Below are 25226 nucleotides of genomic sequence, written 5' to 3'. Positions count from 1 at the left end.
CTTTGTCGCTGAAGGTATTCCATTTCCTATGCTTTGTTCGAGCACTAATTTTGTGCTTGATTCAAACACATCCCCTTCATGAATGCACCCGCCCAATGTTTCTATTTTTTGTTGTTCTATTCTATATCGCTGATTTGACTCGACAAGTGCCGTTTTTCCTCAAAGTAAGAGGGAAATGAATGACAAAAGATGAATCTGAGTACGGGGATATTTCGCTTTACTCTGACAAGATATCAAGGAATACCTTTTGTACAGATTCCCAACGGCATTTGATCCACTTTGTTGACGCTAATGTATTAATGGCCGCTTTTCTGGTTGATGAATGTATAGCTCCAAATTCTTTCACCACAGCATCACTTCCACATTGATTTTTTCCCTTTCTGTTTAGAATTTTTGACTATCTATATACACATTTATTATGTTCCCTCACTTGTTTCTCCGGACTTCGCTTATATTTATAATCAATCATGCGAAGGCCGATCAATCAAAAAACCACAAACAACCGAAAGCACGGGAAAACACTTGATTTTATATCGCTTCTGTAAATTATTTACTTTTGCTTCAATTTCCCATCAACACTTCTGCCAAATCCCGCACATATAGGTATGTGGCATTTACTCAGAGGCCGCGACGCCGAGATTTTCCTCTCAATGCACTCCGCGCCAGACAGCGGAACAGCCAGAATCGGTTTGGGCTGCCGTTCAGATTCTTCCGCTTCCTACCAAAGGACAATAAGGAAAACTTGGAGGCCCACTTTCTTTCTGGGTAGATCGACCCGCGTAGCAAGAGCGGAACTGAAAGCCTCGACCGAACCGTGCAGCGTTGCGTCCGGAACTGAAAACTTCTTCACCGCGCGGAGAGAGCTCTTTAATTTCGCTGACTTCGGACCATAAACATCATCAGTCGGTCGGTGGGCGAAAAATCGCAATGTGGAAAATGCGGGCCGCAAACCCGGAGCGAAGCGAACATAAAATTTCGTAAGCAGAGAGATGGGAGAAGCTGAGCCGGAAAATATGCTCCGGACGAGAGCGCGAGAGCATGCGATGTATGCATGCGGGAGATGCGGTGCTCTAGCCTCTGGCGTTGTTATGCTCCAACGGTGTGTGTGTGTGGTTGTGATGACGGCTTTTGTTTGATAGACCCGAGCAAAAGAAGAGCGAAAGATAACACGCGCCGAATGGATGTTTGTTGGTGGTTTTTCGAAATAGTTTCGGAAATATTTCACGCTATCCGTACGCGGTGTGAACATTGCGACGTGTTCAATTGAAATAAAATTAAATAATTCGATATTACATCGCTTCTCGATCTAAATGACTAAATCAATGTTTATATCGGTATAATAATATTCAATTTTCCGATTTTTTAAGCATAATTAAATATAATTTATATAATTAGGCTGACCAAACGTACCGTTTTGAACGGGACAGTGGTTTTTTCACCCGATTTTGAGAGTGGACTATCAATTTGTACCGTATTTTGGGTAAGTAAGAGATTTCACACAACTGGTTGATTTCAATCAGAGACATCAGTTGATGACCTTTCAAACATTTATTCGTCTTGTTGAAAGAGACGATGTATCTGCCACTGATATCCACGTTAATTTTGATGATTTTATAAGAATACTTATCAGTGTCAAATCGTCTTCAACTCGATACCCTCAAACCATGGTTCGAAGGACTATACTTCAGTCGGGACTTCATTCGCAACTTTTCCCGACTCATATCCAACCCCTGTTCGTTAGACGCGCAGTTATATCGTATAAATCTTACCAGCAACAATCTCTGTGTTTGGTTATCACGAAATTGCGCATGTTGTTTGGTCGTGCGAGGTGTATCTTGTAGCCAGATCGAAATTAGAAAAATCTCTTCGGGCCCAAGTGAAACAATACAGTGTGCCGGTGTGGGATGTGTTGGCTCTATCAGACCAAATCTATCTTCGCCTCAGAACTATCGATCTCCTTGTGTAAACATCAAAATTGTTCTAATTATGTCCCCTCCTCTCTATAATAAAAATAAGTCATCCCAATAACTTCGAGTCGACTGCGTCTAATCGATTCCCTATCCTAGTAACCGTTGAATTAGCAAATTGTAAATATACTTTAGAATTAAAAATAGATTTAGAATTTGGGTTCATCAAGTTTATATAACTGAGCCTGTAAGAATAAACGATTTATAAAAAAAAGAACTATTCAACATAATAGGAAAGAAGTATTTCTGATTAGCGATGAGCAAAGTGGTCTTGAAAGCTTGGTTGATTCAGATGAAACACAGTAAACGAAATCTATTAAAACTGTGGATAAGTTTCAGGTACTGCGTTGGAGTATATTGAAAATGAAGACTTAGTCTAGTAAACACACAACAGTATAAATGGATTTTATGAAAGTCCATTGCTAATTGTCCTAATTGATTCAAAGTAGCATTAGTAGTAGCCTATATTTTTTCAGATAAATGAAAACATGTTGTTTGATGAGTACACAACATCTAAAGTAATTAAAATTAATTAGATAAGGTGGTAGTGGAACTAATAATCCTTACCAGTTGCAAATCGTTAAGTGCAAATATTCTCAGAAATAGAAAATGAATTTCCATAATGTAACTTAGCTTATTTATTATATTTCATGTGTGTCTAGTAGTACCGCATGAGTTTGAATGATTTTTTCATGATGAACAGTATGTGGAAAACGGAAAAGTCACGATAAATCATAATTATCTAATTAAGAATTCGGCTCCTTTAAACTTATGTTACTGAGCCTGTAAAAATAAACGAATTAATACAAATAATTATCTAAATATTCTTTCCTGGTAGAGAACAAAGCAGGTACAAAAAAATTTATTTGGTATTAGGTATTTTGTGATATTTTCATGAGGGTGGTCCGAAAAATCAAAATTTTCCCCTTTTATCCATTTTCGGGTCTAACATTTTGCGATAAGGAACAAAACTCGGATTCTCGGTTTCATTCACTCAATAAAATTTTGACAAAAATGGGTTTTTGTTTTTTTATGTGTCCCGTTATTAGTCCAGAACTATTTGGTCAGCCTATTTATATAATACTAGCTGACCCGGCAAACTTCGTCCCGCCCAAAATTTGTTTTTTGTTATCAATACCTTCAAACATTCACATTTTCTTACTATGAGCAAGTTCATGGGTCCAATCGCACTGTTCATCTGTTCAACTGTTCATTGATTGATCTTCTATTCGACCCCGTTAAATTTACCTTTTACTATGAAATTCTTAGTATTTCTAACAAAACGCTTATCAGATTATTTTCAGACATAATTCTCGTTCAAGATTTTTCAACCACTTGCAAATAACATGTTTCTCCGTTACATGGAATAAATGTTTTATACAGAAAATATGATAGAATAAAGACAGCCCTAAATCGGACAATTCTGTCCTCGAGTTCTGCTCTTATCCACACATCCGGCGATCCTTTTTTTTGGTATAGATAGAAGATGATATAGGAATGCGTTTCATCACATTAAATTCCATTTCCAGTTTCGAACAAAGATCAATTTCGCTAGCGCAAACATCAATGGACTAACAGCACTTGTCACTATGTAATTGTAGAACATATGGGAATATAATTTTCCGAATTTTCTCTTTTTCCTTCAAAGTTTTCCGAAAATTTTCAATTGTCATGTTTGGTTAAAATATTTTTGGTTGAAATATGTGTAATATTTTTATGGGATCCAGAGGACCTTTATAGAAACATTTCTCATACCCAAAAACCTCGAGTTATGCAGAAGTTTGTGTTTCGTTTGTCTGGCAGCCCCCTTTAGATAAGGGAGGAGGAGTGTATTCACCATAGAAACGTTTCGTGCCCCGTAAAACCTTCACATGCCAAATTTGGCTCCATTTGACTGAATAGTTTTCGAGTTATGCAGAAATTTGTGTTTCATTTGTATGACAGCCCACCCTTAGAGAGCGGAAGGAGTGTTTAACCACCATAGAAATACTTATTACATCCTAAAACCTTCACGTGCCAAATTTGGTTTCGTTTGCTTGATTAATTCTCGAGTAATTTAGAAATTTGTGTTTCATTCGTATGGCAGCCCTCCCTTAGAGAGGAGTGTGGAGAGTCTAACCATCATAGAAATATTTATTGCACCCTAAAACCTTAATATGCTCGAATTGGTTTCATTTGCTTGATTAATTTTCGAGTAATGCAGAAATTTGTGTTTCATTTGTATGGCAGCCCCCCATTTGAAATAAAAGTTTCATCGAAATTCGAATTCTAAGTGTGTTTTATTTCAATTAACTTTCGGAATTTAAAGTTGGAAAACCCTGTATAAGGACCGAGATGACTTCCTTCAGGTACGCCCGATGTCACCCGAAAAGGAGATGAAACGGTATCGCTGATTTTCACTGACATGACACAAGTGTAACAAGTCAGATATGAGTGTAACAAGTTCAAAAGAAAACTATGGAAACCTAGACGCTCGAGTTTGGCGACAACGATATCGTGATTGATTTTGTCGATTTTGTCGTGTTATTGGTCGGAGATGTAACTACTGTAGGCGTGTGAGATGAAATCCAACACTATTATCTCAAATAATTGGAGATAGAACAAAGGCAAGCGATACCTCTATAATTTTTGACGTCCTTTTTGCTGCCTTTTTTAAAAACGGGGTAAACGAATGAATTTTTCCACGCCTTCGGAAAAACTCCACACTTATTCAATACGATAGAAGGGATGCCATCTGGTCCAGGATTCGAAGATCTCTTAAGATCCAAACACGCAAGTTGTACTTTGCTGGAACTTATAGCAGGATTAATACAGATAGCAGGTAGGCAAGATACACTACTGGCGGCTTCATAAATTTGCTCATTGTGAAGTCTTTCGCTACCGAAAACGCTACTGAATTGTTCTCGGAATAGCTCACATATGCTTATTTTGTTTGACGCATCCACATTGTTGCGTGTCATTATGGTTGGTAGTCCTGACTCCTTCCTCTGTCCATCAACAAATCTCCAAAATTCTTGTGGGTTCTTTTTCAGATTACTCTGAACACTCTTAAGCTCCAAATAGCGCTCTGTTCAATTGTTTATAGTCTTTGTTGATTTCTGAGTAACGGGCTTTCCAAAAAGCACAACGGAGATTGGAAAATTTCCTCAAAGTAGAACGTTTTTCCCTCTTCAAACGTTTCAAAAGATGATTAGACCATGGCGGATAACGGGAGTTGCAGGCTGTTTTCTTGGGGACAAATCGATCAATCGCATAGAGGATAACATTAGATAAAGACTGCGTGGCTGCCTCTATATCGCTGTCAATCAGAATGTCGTCCCAGTTGATACTTGTGAAGAAACGATTCATTGATGAAAAATTCGCTTTACGATAATTGTAGTAAGTAGATTCGATGGTTTCAATAAAGACGAGTGGTGACGTTTCGAGCAACGAAACAAGAAGCGGAGGATGATGACGACATATTTTAATTAAAGCGGAAGGAGCTTTGATCACCGTTGTGTTGTGAACCATTTCTGAATTGATGAAACATAGGTCGAGCATACGATTATTATCTTTGAGGATTCCGTTAATTTGACACAAACGGGCAACACTAAAACTGTCTAGTAAACGTTCGGTTAAACAGTTCACAGATGAGCGTGAAGAATATGGATACAAGTGTTTACTTGTACTCTGAGTCCACCTAATACCGGACAAATTGAAATCACCAAGTAAAAGAATGTTGTCAGTCAGTGACATTCGATTTGTTATCCAATTGAGCGAGGAGATGTGCGAATCTATTACAGTTGAGTCGTTTATGCGATCTGGAGGTATGTATGCAATGCCAATATAAGTGGTGTGGCTATAGAACGACACGGCAACCCAAATTTGCTCAACAGTACAGCCGTCATGAGGAAGGGAGGAAGCAGTGCAATGCTTTGCTTCGTACACCAGACTAGATTCAGAGAACAGTATTGCGCTGTAAACACTACTGCATGGAGCTGAAAGATAAACTCTAGAAAACCTTGCCAGTAGAGTAGACTAGAGTTCAATGTCCAACAAATGTAAGGATTGTGATTATGATTGCCTCGAAGTATTTTGACAGTCGATTTCGTTAGCTATTGAATTTGATTCTTGAGCGCGACGCTGACTGTTATTTTCATTTGCCACTTCGTTGAAACAGTCCCCAAAGGTGTCGTGATTTTCGCGTGTAAGGTTTGATTCAGTTTCGTCTCTTTACCTTCGGTTGAGAGATTTTAGAGACGGCGATGAGAAGACTCGTCGAAAGATATTTGAGATATTCCAATGAGATTTTCTGCCGAGCTTTTTCCATTTTAAGAACTCATCAATAGCCTGACGAGGCTTCAATTGGATTGTTGAAATGACTTTACCAATCCAGTGTTTAAAGATGTTCTCATGCGAGTTAAGTTCGATGCCCTATGTACAGTCTCGTCCTTGTCCAAATACTTTTTATGCAGCAACATGCGAAATTACCTCGGAAACACAGAAGGGGCCGAATCTTGTTTGTAGTGAAGTAACTGTACCTTCTCTCAGATGATCGTCCTTAAAGACAGTTCAAATTTTTCTAATATTGAATGCAAATAATTAGCTGATTTTATTTGCACATATAGACTCGCAATACTTACTCTCTCTCGCCCAGTTTTAAATTTATATTGAAATACCACAAAATTCTCATCATTGTAGTAGAAAATACCTATCAGAAAAAAATCTATTCAAGATTGTTTGCCGAAAACTTTTATTTTCTATTAATGTATTTTTATTCGATTGAAAAAAATAAAAATGAAAGCAGCAGATGCCGCAAATGTTTTATATTCGGAACAAAACTCGACATTTTTAATACGCTAAGTAATCAAGTTACTTTTTTTCGCAGAATGTCATTTACACATTTTTGAAGTTCAATGTCAAATGAAAAAAATGGCACATACTAATATATAAAAAATGGTATATATTAATCGAAGGGATGCATATAGCTTTGCTAGCAACATCGAAAACATTAACCAGACAATTTCAACTCGTACACTTGGTGTATATTTGAGATATATTGACTTCAACAAAATCATTTCGTGTATGTTAGTTCTTAAGTTCTTGATAGGGTTTTGATTTGGTAAACAATCTGACCAATACAGAATCTGAAGCCCCTATTCATTAAACCATGCCATGACTTTCCGGATTTTATGAATTGATGCCAAATTACCCAATTATCAAGGTGTTTTTGATACAAAAACAGATGTAAATGATTCTGAAGTACTTCATTGCACTTCTGACTGTGTATTCGTGTTGATGGTAAGCAACCTAAACAAAGCATTTTTAAGACAATTCTCCCCACACCATAAAAAATCCCATCTCCAAAGCTGTGGGTCCAAAAACTAATGTGGAAGCTAATGCCATGGATTTTACTATTTCTGGAGAACTTCCCTTGTAAAAAGAAATCCAACTTGAATATAATTTCTTCATATTCGAGGACTTACGGAACGTGTCATGTAATGTTTGAACTCGTAACTTTGCAGGCGGCAGTTTGATGGTTTGAGGAAAATATTTTCAAAACGGGCTGGTTCAGATAGTTTTTCATTAACACCAATGTACAGTCAGAAGTGCAATGAAGTACTTCATTATCATTTACTTCTGTTTTTGCATCAAAAACACCATGATAATTGGGTATTTTGGCATCAATTCATAACATCCGGAAAGTCAAGGCATGGTTTATAGAATAGGGGCCTCAGATTCTGGACTGGTCAGCTAGTTTACCAGATCAAAACCCTATCAAGAACTTATGAGGAGTGTCGTACGAATAGTGGATGCAGCTTACAAGCAGTATGAGTGATTTGAAGGGCTTAAACGAGCAGCATCCTCTCCGTAGAACGAGATACACATTACAACATGACGCAACTTGGTCAAAACCATCCCGAATGGGTTATTTGAACTAATTGAGAACTAAAGATGACCTACGAATTAGAAACTTATTGTAATCCATGTAAAAATGACGTTAATTTTGTAAAGGAGCGTGAGTTTTTCCATCTGGTTGTATAGTTTTGAAACAATGAAATTTTTGGTTTTTTTTATTATTTCGCGCCTGAACACAGTAATAAAGTTCAAATGGCCAGACTTCTAGATGAAGATAGTTATTATATCGTACACTATATACTTCAATTCAACCAACTTCTTACATATCTCTGGAAACTCAGAAAAAAATATTAGGCTGTCAAAATAGTCCTGCGGTATTTTTTTGAATTTTCATTTGTTCATAAAATAAGTTACAATCATCTGTTTAAAGTCAAATATGCGCCGTTTTGTTCGATGACTTGTTCCCAACGAGATGCCAACTTCATAATACCCCTGTTATAGAAGCTCGCTTCCTTATTGGCAAAAAACTCGGATAGCCAATTTTCACAGGCCTCTTTTGTGGCTAACTTCTGACTACCTAGCTCGTTCGCCATGGACAAAAACAGGTGGTAGTCACTTGGTGCAAGGTCCGGACTATACGGCGGATGCAAAAGAACCTCCCATCCGAGCTCCCGGAGCTTCTGGCGCGTCACCAAAGAACTGTGTGGTCTGGCGTTGTCCTGATGGAAGACAATGCGGCCTCTATTTATCAAAGATGGCCTCTTCTTCATGAGTGCTACCTTCAAGCGGTCCAGTTGTTGGCAGTACAGGTCCGAATTGAGCGATTGGCCATAGGGAAGCAGCTCATAATAGATTATTCCTTGACAATCCCACCAAACACACAGCAGAACCTTCCTGGCCGTTAATGAGGGCTTGGCCACCGTCTGAGCCGCTTCAGCGGGCTTCGACCACGACCGTTTGCGCTTCACGTTGTCGTAAGTGACCCACTTTCCATCGCCAGTCACCATCCGCTTCAGAAACGGGTCGATTTTGTTGCGATTCAGCAGCGATTCACATGCGTCGATACGGTCAAAGATGTTTTTTTGCGTCAACGTGTGTGGCACCCATACATCGAGCTTCTTTGTGAATCCAAGCTTCTTCAAATGGTTAATAACGGTTTGATGACTTATCCCCAGCTCTTGGCCGATGCTACGGCTGCTACTATGCCGGTCTTTCTCGGCTAATTCAGCGATTTTGTCGCAATTTCCGACGACAGACCTTCCGGAGCGTGGCGCATCTTCGACGACCTCTATACCAGAACGAAAACGTTGAAACCATCGTTGTGCGGTGGAAATGGAAACTGTATCGGGTCCATAAACTGCACAAATTTTATTGGCAGCTTGAGATGCATTTTTGCCTTTGTCATAGTAGTACTGTAAAATATGTCGGATTTTCTCTTTATTTTTTTTTTTGCTCCATATTTGCGACACTATAACTCACGAACGACTTAACCAAACAAATCACTGTCACTGTTATCATTATAGTGCGCAAAAATACCTTTCCAACAAGCTCTAGTATGACTCGATACAATGAATACAACTAGAACTACGCGCTTACAACGACACCTCGCGGAAATACCGCAGGACTTTTTTGACAGCCTAATATAAACTAAAATACTTCGGATAATCGAGTCCGACCTGTATTGTCGTATGTGACCCATTTTTTTCCATTCCAATTACCAACCGTTTAAGAAATGGGTCGTTCTCATTCCGTTTGGCCAAGGCATCGCAGATGGAAACCCAAACTCGAGCTTCTTTTTGAGTCCTGCTTTAAGCAATTAGGGTTTTCTTTCAAATTGAAATGAAACGCCAGCAGAAAAGAACGGTATTGAAGAATCGATGTTTCAGTGTGAGTACTCACAATCGAAAATGATTCTGACTGAAGACAAAGGAAGAAGTAAAAAAATCATGTTCATCTTTTAGTTTCAAAATTATTAAACCCTGTTCCTAATGTTGCTGCGACTGGATTTTATAGAACAAATTTCAATAACAACACAGTCACCTAAGCAAGATTGATAGTAGCATTTTTACAACATTTGCGCACATTCGAACATTGCCTTGCGACGAATGCGATTCCTTGTATTATAGCATTACCGAGCAAACGAACCGCTAAACTACTATCCATGTCTTACCGGCGGATAATTCAAATCACAATCAATAGGTCAATATTCTCTCTGGCGCTCGTACTAGTGATCCTTGCGTTTCAGCTAAAAAGGTTCAGTGCCGAGATTCAAACAAGGTTACGGTTAGGGCAGCACCATATAAGGTTTCCCAAACCACACTGCACTGCACCATTCGGAATCGTGGCCTCGTTGAAGTATTTCCTTCCCGTTTCAAGTGAACAACAACAACAACAACCGATGACCAGTGTTCGATGGTCGTGTGAACTAGGTAAGAAAATACATTTGTTTAGTCTGTTCAGTTGCCCCCTCTTCCTTCCCGTTGGGTTCTACTCTGGCCATAACTCAAACTCTGAGGACATGGTCAGGTGGAGGAAGTCGACAGCACTGCTTCCAATTGCTGCTTCCGCCTAATTTGATTATCACGAGGAGCACGTTTCGTTTCGGAAGTAGAATGTGCAACTCATGAATCAATCGGAATCATCGGACGAATTACAGGCTTCGCTACTCTTCACTGCTGTTCACATGGTGATGGTGAAGATAAGCGCAAAAACAGCGCAGTGGCTTTGGTTTATCCGAACGCGAGTGCTGATTCCATATATGCAATGTATATGGAAGTAAAGCTCTATCGGTCTGAACTAATCACTATTCTGGACAACAATTTTAATCAGCTCGTTTCAATAAGGAAATCTATTGCCTTCGACGGGATATTTTTTTACTCAAAACTTCGAAACTTAACAAACTTCCGCGATTATCCGCGAAATTATTTGCGAGTTCCAAGTTAATTCTACAGGTCTTTCCGATAGTTGTCAGTGTGTGGTAGGCTCTTCCTCTTCCGTTTTGGTTATAGCTTTCACATTATCTGACTACTGTTGTACACGACCTTGCAGATGGACAGTTTAATTATTTCGGTATCGATGAAACATAGGTTCATGTATGCTAAAATATATATATTTTTTTGTGTTTGCACCTCATTTTTAGCCCTTTATTGCGTTTTCGTTATTAAATGGTCATTCGATATTCATCCACAGTCTCAAATATCGAATCAAATTACGATTTCTTGAATCCATCTCGCTCGAAAATGCTCGAATTATATGACCCAAATAAACATCATTATAAATCACAAAGGTGACGCAAGGTGTTGAACTTAAAGCACCAAAAATGTGAACACCGAAAGTGAGAAGCTGTAGCATTCGATAAGTGGTATTATCCGTTACACCTCGGTGAAGATTAGGTTAACTATGGCAGTAGATAGTTAAAGTCTTTCGACCGTGCGGACAGCGGCGAACGTGTGTTTCACGTAACAAGGCGCTGAAATTAAATTAATGAATTTTGTACAATACAGCCCGAGCATCACTTTTTCTGCTCGAATCCGTCAATCAATATTTCTATAAACAAGACAACATAACCGAAAAACTGTTCATGAAACACGAGTTATTTCGGCAACCTTCGAAGTTCACCACAATGGCATATCATTAGACCGGCCGGTTGTTTACAGCAAACGACGTAGAAGTTTCACGACAAAGTTTCCTCCAAAATATATGTTGTTCGTAAACTTGATGACATTTTGGTCTAGCTTCCTAATGAGACATGAACAAAAATCGCAACGGAACTTCGTGTGACTAATTTGCAACGCATTTCACTAAGAATGAACTGCTATTTTTGTTCTGTTATTGTGAAGCAGGATTCTCCGTGGAAGACAGAAGGAAGGAAAACGTGTCTCAGCGATATGAATTATCCAATGCCAAACGTGCGATTCCATTTCCAATAAATCGTCTGCTACTGTCCTGCTGCCGGTGCGTTTAACTTGTGGTGCTTCAAAGACACGCGTGGGCGGATAAATTCCCGGCCACTTGCGTGGAGATGTCTGCCCTCGATGAATATGGCAACAAATCGATTCAGTTTTGTGACCGCCAATAGAGTGAAAAATGGCATATCGGAGATGACGAGTAATGGTTCGACCTACCTTGACGCAAAACATCCGATGAATGCACCCAGTGACGATGAAATCCGTGAAAAATTTAATGAAGGCGAATCCCATCGCAACCTGCAAAAGTGTAAGTTCGTTTTAGTGGGTGTTATGCATACCTTTTTTTCTGAACTGGTTTATTCTGCTTCACTCAACTTGACAACTAAAGGCTGTCCAGAGTCAAATTGCGTCACGAGAAAATATTTGGTAAAACACGCCCATTCAATCGATCATCTTAAAATTTTCAGGAAATTTTCAGACATATTATTCAACTTCTACAATGTTTGTTTTATTCAACTTCCTTTCGATATCCAAATGCACGAACCCTCCTCTTCACACTACTCATAAGATATTGTAAACCTTTGGACCAACTTCATTTTTGGGTGGAAACCCAGGTTTTCTTCATGTCCTCATATTTCACTTTCTTAGGATGCTAACGAAGTGTCTGCTTCATTATGGGCCAGTACTCAACCGGCCGCAGTTCCGGTATGTTCGGTGGATTGAACTGCTAACATATTATTTACAAAACTCGCTTGAACAAGTTTAATAATACTTTTTTTTAAGTAATGAAAATATCAACGTAGAAAATCAGACATTTGGCCAGGTCGGAATCAAATGTTCATACAAAAGTTCCTTATACGCAAGTAGTGACTTCGGAAGATCATTCGACAAGTTCATAAAATTTCGAACAGAGACAAAAAATTAATGCTCACATCTGTTGGGATTGGTGCTTTAAAATCATCTGGTGTTTAGCTGAGAGGAACATGGACTAGTATAAATTATACAATACTAACTATTCCTTGGTTGAATGCAGCAGTTCCTATCGTTACATTTCACTACTTGCAAGAGGTACTGGGATGTCCTAACGTGACGAGAAAACCATTTGGCTTAATATCGTACTATACGCTTCGTTGATTTGGGAGTTTGGCACGATGAGAGAGATCCGGATTTTCGAGGTACGTGCGCAAAGTTCTTTTACTTTAAGGTTCCGGGATTTTTTATGAAAACAATCGTTTTTTGGGCAAAGCTGTATGTATTCCTCAACATAGTTTCCTTCGAGGGCAATACACTTGGTATAACGAGTTTCCAACATTTCGAATCCCATTCTATAGAACGAAACGTCTATGTCTTCGAAATACACCGCAGTGCCACTCTGCAAACTGCATATTGGACTCAGGAGTGTGGTAATGGATTCACGTTTCGTCTATTGTCACAAAACGTCCAGAGAAGTCCACTCGATTGCGCTTCAACAACACCAAACCGGCTGTTGAATCATGAACGCGCCGCTGTTTTTGGTCGACGGTCAGCAAACGCGGCACCCATCTCGCGGGTAGCTTTCTCATGTCCAAAATGTCGTGCAAAAAGTATCCCACTCGCTCTTTTGAAATGCCTATGGCCTCAGCTAACTCGCGTAACTTTACTTTACGATCGTTCAAAACGAGTCAATGCACTTGTTTTACGATTTCTGGATTCGTAGCCTGTTTGGCCTTCCAGAGCGAGGTGCGAGGTGTTTGTAGGCCCATTTCAAATTCACTAAACCACCGATAAATTGTTTTTCGCAAAGAAGCAGAAGTGGAATAAGATTTCGTCAACCACTGCATTGATTGTTCAGAGGTTTTTCCCATCAAAAAATTATGTTTGATCAAAATACGATATTCCTCTTTTCCATTTTCTATACGAATGCTCAGGTAGTGGCATTTAAACAACTGTAGTTTGTGAACCAATAAACGAAATGGCATGAAACTTCACACATAAGCTAGTGAGGGATGACCTTCTCGAAATGAATCTTGTTCATTTTTTAGTGGCGTCATCTGTTGAAAAATCCAACTGCTGCTGTTCTCCCGACTCCATTTTCGCAACAATTGCACATCCGCTTGTGAAACCTACGCAATGCACACAGTACACATCGGACTAATTGCACCCAAAATTTCAATAGAAAATACCAAATGGGTAAAAAGATACAGCCAATTAAAAATGATGCAATTTGAATCAGGACAGCTGTTATCAATAAATCATTGAAAATGTACGCAACTCGCTTCAGCTCAAGTTTTGAGTCGGTTCGAAAATTTATTCACCCCTCAGAACATATCATTCTCTCAACACCACAACTTGTAATAAGGTAAATGATTTTGGTTTGTCCAGTGGAAAATATGATCATGATTTGTCCGCTTTGTTGAATGCTCTAATTCAGCACACCTTTGTCAAATCTGGTATTCGAATGTTTCAAAACTATGAATAACATTGTCTTTTTACATGATTTACAGTAGTTTTATAGAATATTTCTACGGATTCTGATGTTTTAAAGTTTTATAAAATACATCTTTTATCGGTGTCAATGCGCCTCTCATTTGAGCTAACTTTTAACCAATCACCAGATGATTATTTGGCACGTATTCAGACCTTTTCTGGATTATAACACTTACAAATATTGTAAACATCATGCTTGCACACCATTTGTATCAGATTTACATAGCTAAACCCTTAAATTAACGCATTTCGATGACCTCAATTCTGATCATGAGCTGTCCAATTCAGTAATGTTGTTTTGTCCGCATGATTTCTATGGCTACCGCTTGGCGCGCTGTAGTTTGTTTATTGTGCCCTTCGCGCATAGCAGAAATAAAGTTTTTCTATGTTGAGTGTGTTGAGGTGAACACTTTAGAAATGCCCTAGAAAAGGCAATATTTTGAGGAAAGTCTAAATTATGAATGGATCAATATGATGACAATACACTTAAACAATGATAAATGCAACATCTACTTGAAAATTCGAATTTTTTCATTCAAAAATGGTGATTTCTAAAATCGGACAAACCATGATCATTTTTTGGACAAACTATGATTAGAGGTGGTCAAACCATGATCAAAATTTCTCTTTGAAGAAAATCGTTAAAAAACATAAAAATTCAAATAATTTCAGAGCCTTATGGTAGTATTAGCAACTAGAGACTTGGGGCTTTTCAACAAACCCAAACTCATATCGATTATATGGGATTTTCATGAAGAAAAATCGATTTGCATTTACTAGTTGCGTAAAAACACTCTAAGGAGGTTACGCGTTCGCTTACCAAGCTATCGATCGTGAGTTCAAACTCAGGGCCCTCAATTGACCATCTTTGTGTTGTTATAGAACAACTACGTCCACGCAACCATCATCAGCGATGGAAATCGATCCACGGTGGAACAAAGATCGATTCATCCATACAACTTCTCTGCTCTGCAAGAAACATCAGGCTGTTGTTCTATTAATAACAATGATCATATCAACTGTCTCCGCTGTCCAGTCTGCTGAACAATGGAAGAACAGAAAGAATACTCTTACGCCTAAATGGCTACTACTGTGTAATTTACCATAAAATAATGGAACAGAAAACTCAACGCCTAAATGGCTACTACTAACTACTGTGTAATTTACAAACATAACATAAACATATGTACATGTACACGATTAAACCCGGCTCTGTTACAGCTAAAATGCTAATGAGCCTTAGTAGTATAACTATTGACGATATATGTCGTATTGATAGTCACCTTATGTTTGAAGAATTTAATGACTTTCGAGTCACCCTGTACTTCAGTAGAGCTGTCGCATGTCAAAACACAAATAGAAACAGAAATTACTCTCTCGATAGCCATTCGACCGTAGTTCTGTGCGCATGGTATCTAAGGAATTTCTCGTGAAATTTAGTTTATTCAATCTGATATGTTGGACAAATCATCAGTTTGGACGAATGTTTACATATTCTAGGAGAGGTGAACAGATATTTTGTTTAATTTCAGCGATTAATTAGCATAGAAATTATTTTCATGTTTGGGGGCAAAGTGGTCATAGAAGAATAACAACTTACAATGTTCTGTTTACTAAAGCTGATATATATCATCACATTCTGCTCTTGAAGAAGAACCTTTTGTGGCTTTGACCCTGGATAAATATGCCACTCTAACTAAACCAAACCTCATTATGCGGAACGTTATGTGTTTCTTACTACGTTTTTGTATGCAAGAGAAAATTTAAATTGAGACTCTAGGTAAATAGGATAAGCTTATTTCATACATGTACCTACTATAACAAATATGATTTGAACAAATTTGGACGAAAAAAAAACCATAAATCTATCCCATTTAGCTTGATATGTGCGGGTGACCACTTTGCCCCCATTAGGTGACCACTTTACCTCCAAGCAAAAAATAAGTTCGATTTTTCACCTTTTTTTCTAATGATGAAAAGTGTACTATTTTGAATTTTTATAGTAAAAGTCGTTTGCTATCTTGAAGAACAATGAGTTGAACTATAATGTTCTTCAAGAAACGGGAATTAAATCGATATGCGGGCGCTGGAAATGGGTATATTCCTTAGGGTGCCCACTATGCCCCCACTTCCCCTACGTATTATGGAAGCCGTGACCGAAAAAAGTCGCCCCAGAAAACAACTGCAACAGAAACAATCACTCAGAAAAAGAAAAAGAAAAAGCTCAGAAAAAGGTATTTTGGTTTGGACATTTAGCGCGCAAAATCATAACTCGTATACCGTTCTGAATCATATTTCGGACAACATCATATTAGGCTGTCAAAAAAATCCTGCGGTATTTCCGCGAGGTGTCGTTGTAAGCGCGTAGTTCTAGTTGTATTCATTGTATCGAGTCATACTATAGCTTGTTGGAAAGGTATTTTTGCGCACTATAATGATAACAGTGACAGTGATTTGTTTGGTTAAGTCGTTCGTGAGTTATAGTGTCGCAAATATGGAGCAAAAAAAAATAAAGAGAAAATCCGACATATTTTACAGTACTACTATGACAAAGGCAAAAATGCATCTCAAGCTGCCAATAAAATTTGTGCAGTTTATGGACCCGATACAGTTTTCATTTCCACCGCACAACGATGGTTTCAACGTTTTCGTTCTGGTGTAGAGGTCGTCGAAGATGCGCCACGCTCCGGAAGGCCTGTCGTCGAAAATTGCGACAAAATCGCTGAATTAGCCGAGAAAGACCGGCATAGTAGCAGCCGTAGCATCGGCCAAGATTTGGGGATAAGTCATCAAACCGTTATTAACCATTTGAAGAAGCTTGGATCCACAAAGAAGCTCGATGTATGGGTGCCACACACATTGACGCAAAAAACATCTTTGACTGTATCGACGCATGTGAATCGCTACTGAATCGCAACAAAATCGACCCGTTTCTGAAGCGGATGGTGACTGGCGATGGAAAGTGGGTCACTTACGACAACGTGAAGCGCAAACGATCGTGGTCGAAGCCCGCTGAAGCGGCTCAGACGGTGGCCAAGCCCTCATTAACGGCCAGGAAGGTTCTGCTGTGTGTTTGGTGGGATTGTCAAGGAATAATCTATTATGAGCTGCTTCCCTATGGCCAATCGCTCAATTCGGACCTGTACTGTCAACAACTGGACCGCCTGAAGGTAGCACTCATGAAGAAGAGGCCATCTTTGATAAACAGAGGCCGCATTGTCTTCCATCAGGACAACGCCAGGCCACACACTTCTTTGGTGACGCGCCAGAAGATCCGGGAGTTCGGATGGGAGGTTCTTTTGCATCCGCCGTATAGTCTGGACCTTGCACCAAGTGACTACCACCTGTTTTTGTCCATGGCGAACGAGCTAGGTAGTCAGAAGTTAGCCACAAAAGAGGCCTGTGATAATTGCCTATCCGAGTTTTTTGCCAATAAGGAAGCGAGCTTCTATAACAGGGGTATTATGAAGTTGGCATCTCGTTGGGAACAAGTCATCGAACAAAATGGCGCATATTTGACTTAAAACAGATGATTGTAACTAATTTTATGAACAAATGAAAATTCAAAAAAATACCGCAGGACTTTTTTGACAGCCTAATACTTACTGGGGTCGAATCGTGATTCTTCTTTTGCACAAGTCTGACGTTCAACAACGACTGTCTCGCCTAATTTAAAACGACATTGACGAGCTCTCCGCCTTGCGTCTTTTCGAGCTTTTGCGTCGATTTTTGGATTCCGATCCCTCGGGTCGAGCGAGTTATCATCGAAAGTTGTTTTTACACAGCAAATCAGGGAATCCGCATCTGAATTTCCGTTACCTCCTCTGGCGTATACTTTTAACGGAATGCGCAGCAGCTTTATATGCATGAACTGCCGCGTTTAATTCCTCCCGGTATTTTATTCCATTTACAGACACTCTGATCACGACTTTTTTTTTCAACGGTTCATGAAGTTCTCTGGTGATTGTGCAAAAATGAAAGGCTTCATCTATTCCTCCGCATCTTTCGTCATACTGGTTGACCAAACTCGCTTTCTCAAAATATTTTCAGAATCTATCACGTTTTTTGCGTGGTGATCTCGATTCTCCATCGTGTATCACATCTATCAAACGCGGTCGTCTGAATCCTCTATCATTCGTTCTAACCTTCGTGTTCCGCTCTTTGAATAAAAACGCAGTCGTCTCGATCCACTAAAAACACTCAAAGCGTGGTCGTCTCGATCCGTTACAAACTTTGCGGTCGTCTCGATCCGCTACAAATATTCAAAGCACGGTCGTCTCGATCCATTACAAACTCTGCGGTCGTTTCGATCCGCTATAGATACTGCGGTCGTCTCGATCCGCATCCGCATCCGTCATCACGATCCGCTTTCAATAACACCAAACGCGGTCGTCGCGATCCGCTTTTAATAACACCAAGCGCGGTCGTCATGATCCGCTTTTAATAATACCAAGCGCGGTCGTCGCGATCCGCTTTTAATTAAATCTAGCGCGGTCATCACGATCCGCTTTTTATAACACCAGGAACGGTCGTCACGATCCACTGTTATTATTACCAAGCGCGGTCGTCACGATCCGCTTTTAATTACACCTTGCGCGGTCGTCACGATACGTTTTTAATAGCACCAAGCGCGGTCGTCGCGATCCGCTTTTAATGAACACGATTACGATCCGTTCCATCAACAATGTACATCACTACACATTTCAAACAAAAAATGTACATCACTACACATTTTCCCCTCATTCAACAAACAAACGCAATTTTGTGAGAAAAAAATACTCGTATTCAACCATCTTTCTAGCTACAGGCGATAACCCAAAAATCACAATGATGGGACGATTTTCGATTTTTTTTGCGTTTTCACACTACACTAAACTGACCAGACGTCCCGCATTTCAACAAAATGTCCCGCGTAAAATTCCGTCCCGCGAAACGTCCCGCATTTGGCAAAAGAAACGATATCAATATATTTCATAATCTGCGCGCAATAAATATCATAATCTGATCATGTTGATTTTCTTAAATGGATGAACCTCAAAAAAAACTTTTATTTGGCAGACTGTTCAAGAGCGCTTCTAATGCATCCAAAGATTAATACGTTGAGCTGGTTTCATCGCACCGACATTGGGCTTTTTGTTTAGAGAGTGTCAACTGGAAGCGACAGCAACAAAATTGGAAAATGGTTTTTATAAAAGTCCCCTATTGATCCGCAGGGACCAACGTGAGTCAGACGAAAAGTTCATCTTTGGTCCCCTAGCTCGGTCAGGGCTTAACGTTTTAAATAAGCCGGAAGAACTAGTGTATACTCGACAGGAAGAGGCAGAGTTGTTTGATGAAGTATCGTAAATGAAACGCTGTGCGGTCTTACGGAAGTTGGCCAGAACCTGAGCCATGGCCGATGAAAAGATGTATATCGGCGTGTTATTTTACCTTTTCGTGGCTTTGGTGGTCGTCTGTCTCTCTATTTTGGCCATTCGCCCAAAAGTTTTCTATCGAGCGCAGCTGGGGAATGTTGAGAAAGTTGGTGGTCTTCGCGATAATGTTTATCTCCAGCCGATCCATCCTCCAGTGATCTTTTGGCATAATAGACTTATCCCAGGTTCAGCATAAAGATCACATCACCATCCCAACTCCGGCAAACACTTCGTACTATATATCTCCCCGTTCACCATATGACTCGAAAGAAGAACGGCTTGGACATTCCCTTCACGTCTGTCAGAGAAGGACCTTCTTCGAGAACTTAATGAACTTAATATATTCGACGTCCTCGCCTACCTGGGGAACGTAAAGTACCCGGTCCCCTGCCATTCGTTGAATTCTAGCATCAAGTACGTTTCGTCTTTTATTATGAGTACGAAAAGAAGTTTTTCACTTCTTTCGCCGGAAAGAAGTTTTTCACCAGCACCTCAAGCTACTCATTCTGGGTGCTGCCTGCTGCTCAGATACGGCCGGTCTCGTTTGACGCTTCCGCATAAAATGGACATCCATTTTGGCCAGATTCTTCACCACCGTTTGGCTGGTTGCTTCGATCTCCCGGCTTAAGGAGCGGCAAAGAGATGATATTGTAAATACTAGATCGGCTATATCTGGCGGACACGAAGTGCCTCAGGATGTCCAACTCTTCGCTGTGGGGTGGAAGCTTGCAGTATGGAAAAATCATCAAGTTGCTTGACAGTGCTGCTGCAGCGAATCAACAGCCTTGAATCATTTTTGTTGTAGACTTAATAAACGAAAGATTTAAAGAAAATTTGTTTCTATAAATTATTTTTCATCGCCATCCAAAATTAGTCCATTTTTTTTAATGCATACGGTAACACTAAAATCGATGAAAAATGAATTTGGAATTTTCGAGCATTCCATTCGGTAATTTGAAGAAAATTGTAGAATTTGAATCGTAAATGCTCTGCGTAAATGCGTAAATGCTCTGATTGAGCGAGTGATGTTCGGGTGTAAACAAAATCTAAACCACCGAAAAATCACAACTGAGTGCCGATACTCAGAAAGAAATAATACTGATCAGTTTAGACTCGCTAAACTATGGTTTATGTTCACATAACGTGTTGTTTTTTGTGTCCCGCGTTAGACCTCTGACCATCTGGTCAATTTACTCTACACCACACTAAAATAATCGACAAAACGGTTGATTAGCTGCGACGAACACAAGTAGCTGTACTGTCAGAAAATTCCAGCTCATGGCAGGATCGCCAATGTGCGATTTTAGCCACCAAAAGACCAGCCATTTCGGAGATGCTTTATGCTTTTTGGCCGCAGAGCACACGTCTTACCTTCACCGCTGACAGAATACCGAAGGAGCGAGAGCTCATGCTGTGTAATTGGGTTGGGCGATGCAGGGTTGGAGCAAACCGCAAAGCGGGTGAAATATGGGCGGCAGGGTTGCGTCGCATAGGCACGGTATGTATAAAAGGGAAGACAACGCATTGCAAGCGAATCCTACTACCAACAAACCAATTGCTAATGTTTCCAAAAATGATCCGAGACTAAAACCCAAACATTCCAAGGGTGAAAAACCCAACCACAACTAATTTCAATTGATTCTACTCCACCAATCTCCAATTAATTCTCAACACCTCAGTCCACTTCCCTCCTTCCAATCCTAACATTCAATCCCCCATCTAATCATACACCATCGTCTCGAGACCCTTTCCCTAATCGCAAACTTTCCATTCAATGGAACTTGCGTGGGCTTTTCAGTTCAATGAACGAAATAAAATTAATGTTAGCGGAAGAGAAACATCTCCCCCTAACCCTAGCCTTCCAAGAAACTAAAGTACCGACTGGTACAGACATGAATAGTGCCCTAGGAGGCAAATTCATATGGTATTTTCGTGATGGACTATCTTCCCAACAAGGAGGGACTTGCCTCGCTGTCCTAAGTCACCTTCCTCATACTGTGATCCGCATAACATCACCACTACATATATGTGCAGTCCAACTCAAGGGACCTTTCCAGGTAAACCTTGCTTCAATATACATATCCCTTCAGCACAATATCAATGATTTTGAAGTTGATTTGTTAAATGCTTTCAAACAATTACCACACCCATTTATTATCATGAGTGACTTCAACGCACACCATACTTCCTGGGGAGGAAAAAAATGTGATGCAAGAGGTAATACGATTCTCAGAATCGTCCAAAAACTGAACCTCATTATCATCAACATACCAGACTCGATCCACGTCTTGGATCAACGTCTGCCCTCGATCTCACGTTTGCTTCATGGGAACTGGCACCCCGACTAAATTGGTTTGTTGACAATGACCTCAGAGGAAGTGATCACTTCCCAATTCATATCAGAACATTAACAAGGAATCCCAATATTACTCTTCGCAGAAAATGGAAATACCAATCAGCCAACTGGAAAGGCTTCGAATCTACAATTGACAGCTTACTTCAAGCACACATAAGCTACTCTGTAGATGATTTTACTCAAGCCATTCTCTCTGCTGTAGAAGTAAATATCTACAGAACAAGTGGAAACCCCGGTCGCAAGGCTGTCCCCTGGTGAAATAACGAAGTAGCACTTGCCATCAAAAAAAGAAGAAAACTGCTTCGTCTTCTCAAACGTCTTCCAGATGGAAGCGACAGCAAAAGGATCGCTTTATCCAATTTTCAGGAAGCTAGAGCTAAAGCCAGAAAAGCAATAGCCGAAGCAAAAACCCAAAGTTGGACTGAATTTCTTAATGAATTTAATCCTTCAACATCTACAAAAGAACTATGGAACAAGGTCAACGCTCTCAGTGGCAGGAAAGCTTCTTACTGCTATTCCATTGAGATCAACGGTATTACTACTGAAGACCATAGCCGAACATCTGGCAGATCATTTCGCCAAATCTTCATCCACTTCGAATTACACCAACGCCTTTAAGACTATCAAAGCCAAAGCAGAACTAGAAGTGTTTCCCTCTGCTACAGGTCAACAGCACGAATACAACAAACCTTTCTCCATGGACGAGCTGCCTTGGGCCCTTAAAAGGTCCAAAGGTAAGTCAGCCGGCCCGGATAATATCGAATACCCGATGATAAGACACCTGCCCCACCATGCGAAAATCCTGCTTTTGCAAATTTTCAACGAGTGCTGGACAAACAGAAACTTTCCAGATTCATGGAAAGCTGGCATGGTAATCCCGATCCCCAAAGCAAAGGAGAACAAACGTGATGTGAATAGCTATCGCTCCTCAGCTGCTTAGGGAAAGTTTTTGAAAGGATGATTAACCGAAGACTGATAACAACCCTCGAAGAACACCAACTACTAGACCCCAGACAACATGCTTTTCGTCGAGGAAAAGGCACAAGTACATATTTCTGCCATCTCAACCAATTTCTTCATGACTCCACACAGAAGAAACAACACAATGAACTTGCTTTGCTTGATCTTTCCAAAGCATTCGATACCACCTGGAAGCATAATATCATAGATCAACTCCACCAATGGGGATTCGAAGGTTACCTCTTCGAAATCATTCAAAGTTTCCTCCTCAACCGAAGTTTTCAAGTTTTCTTCGGAGGGTCAATATCTGAAAGCCGAGTTCAAGAAAACGGAGTACCACAGGGCTCTGCTCTTTCGGCAACTCTCTTCTTAATAGCAATGCAATTAGTTTTCGATGTTATTCCACCAAATATTGAAATACTGGCATATGCTGACGATATACTGCTTATGGCCCGAGCATCGTTCACTGAGCTTGCACGCAGAAGACTCCAGATAGGAATCTCTGCTATCAACAGCTGGGCAGATTTAATTGGTTTCAAAATTTCAGCACAAAAATCCAATGTACTTCATTGCTGCAGTCTAAAAGGTCACAAGAAAAAATTAAAACCATGCCTAATTAATGGTGCACCTGTGAAACGAGTTAATTCAGCTCGAATTCTAGGTGTTGTAATTGATAACAAACTTTCATTCACAGACCACATCAAAAAGACAAAAGCAGATATCAAAAGCCGTATCCGGTTAACGATGGTAATAAGTGGTCGCAGCCGCTTAAGCGCGCGTAAAACCATTTATAAAATCGGTAGAAGTATCGACTTCTCAAAAATGCTATACGGGATTGAACTCTCCAGCAGTGCATCCTGGAAATCAATTGATCATTTAAAGCCTTGCTACCATAGCGTAATCAGATATGCCTCAGGAATCCGTAAGTCCAGTCCAATAAAAGCTTTGCTTGCGGAGGCTGGCCAAGTTCCCTTCGAAATGTTCATCACCAGAGCCTTTGCCAATCGAGCCATCCGAATCTCACAGAGATATCCAAACCTCACATCAACCACCACGAGAGCATCAACCACCACGAGAGCTAGCAAATTGCATCACGGAAAAAACGCTGTAGAAATTCGCCCAGTAGACCGATCCTTTTGAAAATTTTAGACAGTAAAATAAAAACTATTAAACAACTTTTGGCATTTTCTTTTTATTCATACTTCGAACCCAAGCCCGTATGCTCGCACTTTCCTCTTTACCCCGTCCATAAGGTTCTGTACAACGTCAGGTTGTAGTTTTTTTTGAACAGAAATCCATTTTCTCATGAAGTCCGCCTCCGATTTGACAACTTTTGGGTTCTTCCGGAGGGCCTGCTTCATAATTGCCCAATATTTCTCTATTAGGCGAAGCTCCGGCGCGTTGGGCGGGTTCATTTCCTTTGGCACGAAGGTAACCCCGTTGGCTTCGCACCACTCCAACACGTCCTTTGAATAGTGGCACGAAGCGAGATCCGGCCAGAAGATGGTCGGGCCCTCGTGCTGCTTCAAAAGTGGTAGTAAGCGCTTCTGTAGGCACTCCTTAAGGTAAACCTGCCCGTTTACCGTGCCGGTCATCACGAAGGGGGCGCTCCGCTTTCCGCAAGAGCAGATCGCTTGCCACACCATGTACTTTTTGGCAAACTTGGATAGTTTCTGCTTGCGAATCTCCTCCGGAACGCTGAATTTGTCCTCTGCGGAGAAGAACAACAGGCCCGGCAGCTGACGAAAGTCCGCTTTGACGTAGGTTTCGTCGTCCATTACCAGGCAATGCGGCTTCGTCAGCATTTCGGTGTACAGCTTCCGGGCTCGCGTCTTCCCCACCATGTTTTGCCTTTCGTCGCGGTTAGGAGCCTTCTGAACCTTGTATGTACGCAGGCCCTCCCGCTGCTTGGTCCGCTGGACGAATGAACTTGACAAATTCAGCTTATTGGCGACATCCCGGACCGAACTTCTCGGATCACGTCTAAACTGCTTAACTACGCGCTTGTGATCTTTTTCACTGACGGAGCATCCATTTTTGCCGTTCTTCACCTTCTGGTCGATGGTTAGGTTCTCGAAGTATCGTTTTAGTACTCTGCTGACCGTGGATTGGACGATTCCCAGCATCTTACCGATGTCCCGATGTGACAACTCCGGATTCTCGAAATGAGTGCGCAGGATTAATTCACGACGCTCTTTTTCGTTCGACGACATTTTTCCAAATTTACGAAAAATTGACAGTGAAGCACGACCAACGTGATCTATACACTCTTATCTGATTATAAGCGAAAGCTGAAGATATAATTCCTAAAAATTAA

The 25226-nt window shown here is 40.4% G+C and overlaps 1 protein-coding gene across 8 annotated transcripts in view; it reads right to left on the bottom strand.

The window, feature by feature from the left end:
• Positions 1-25226, bottom strand: part of LOC129780200 (dual specificity tyrosine-phosphorylation-regulated kinase 2) — a 319853-nt gene that overhangs the window by 292512 nt on the left and 2115 nt on the right. For 7 of the 8 annotated variants that reach the window (XR_008743863.1, XR_008743864.1, XM_055788217.1 and 4 more), the window contains exon 2: positions 11930-12010. The exons of the other annotated variant lie outside the window; for it this stretch is intronic. Coding sequence is in view for 3 of the 7 variants with exons in the window: in XM_055788212.1 (XP_055644187.1) it covers positions 11930-12010 (81 nt within the window). In the remaining 4 variants the exon portion in view is untranslated. The remainder of the gene's footprint in view (positions 1-11929; positions 12011-25226) is intronic. 8 annotated transcript variants of the gene reach the window in all.

Source organism: Toxorhynchites rutilus, chromosome 3, assembly GCF_029784135.1.
Source record: "Toxorhynchites rutilus septentrionalis strain SRP chromosome 3, ASM2978413v1, whole genome shotgun sequence".
Lineage (NCBI taxonomy): Eukaryota > Metazoa > Arthropoda > Insecta > Diptera > Culicidae > Toxorhynchites > Toxorhynchites rutilus.
This window is presented reverse-complemented; position numbering and strand designations above follow the sequence as displayed.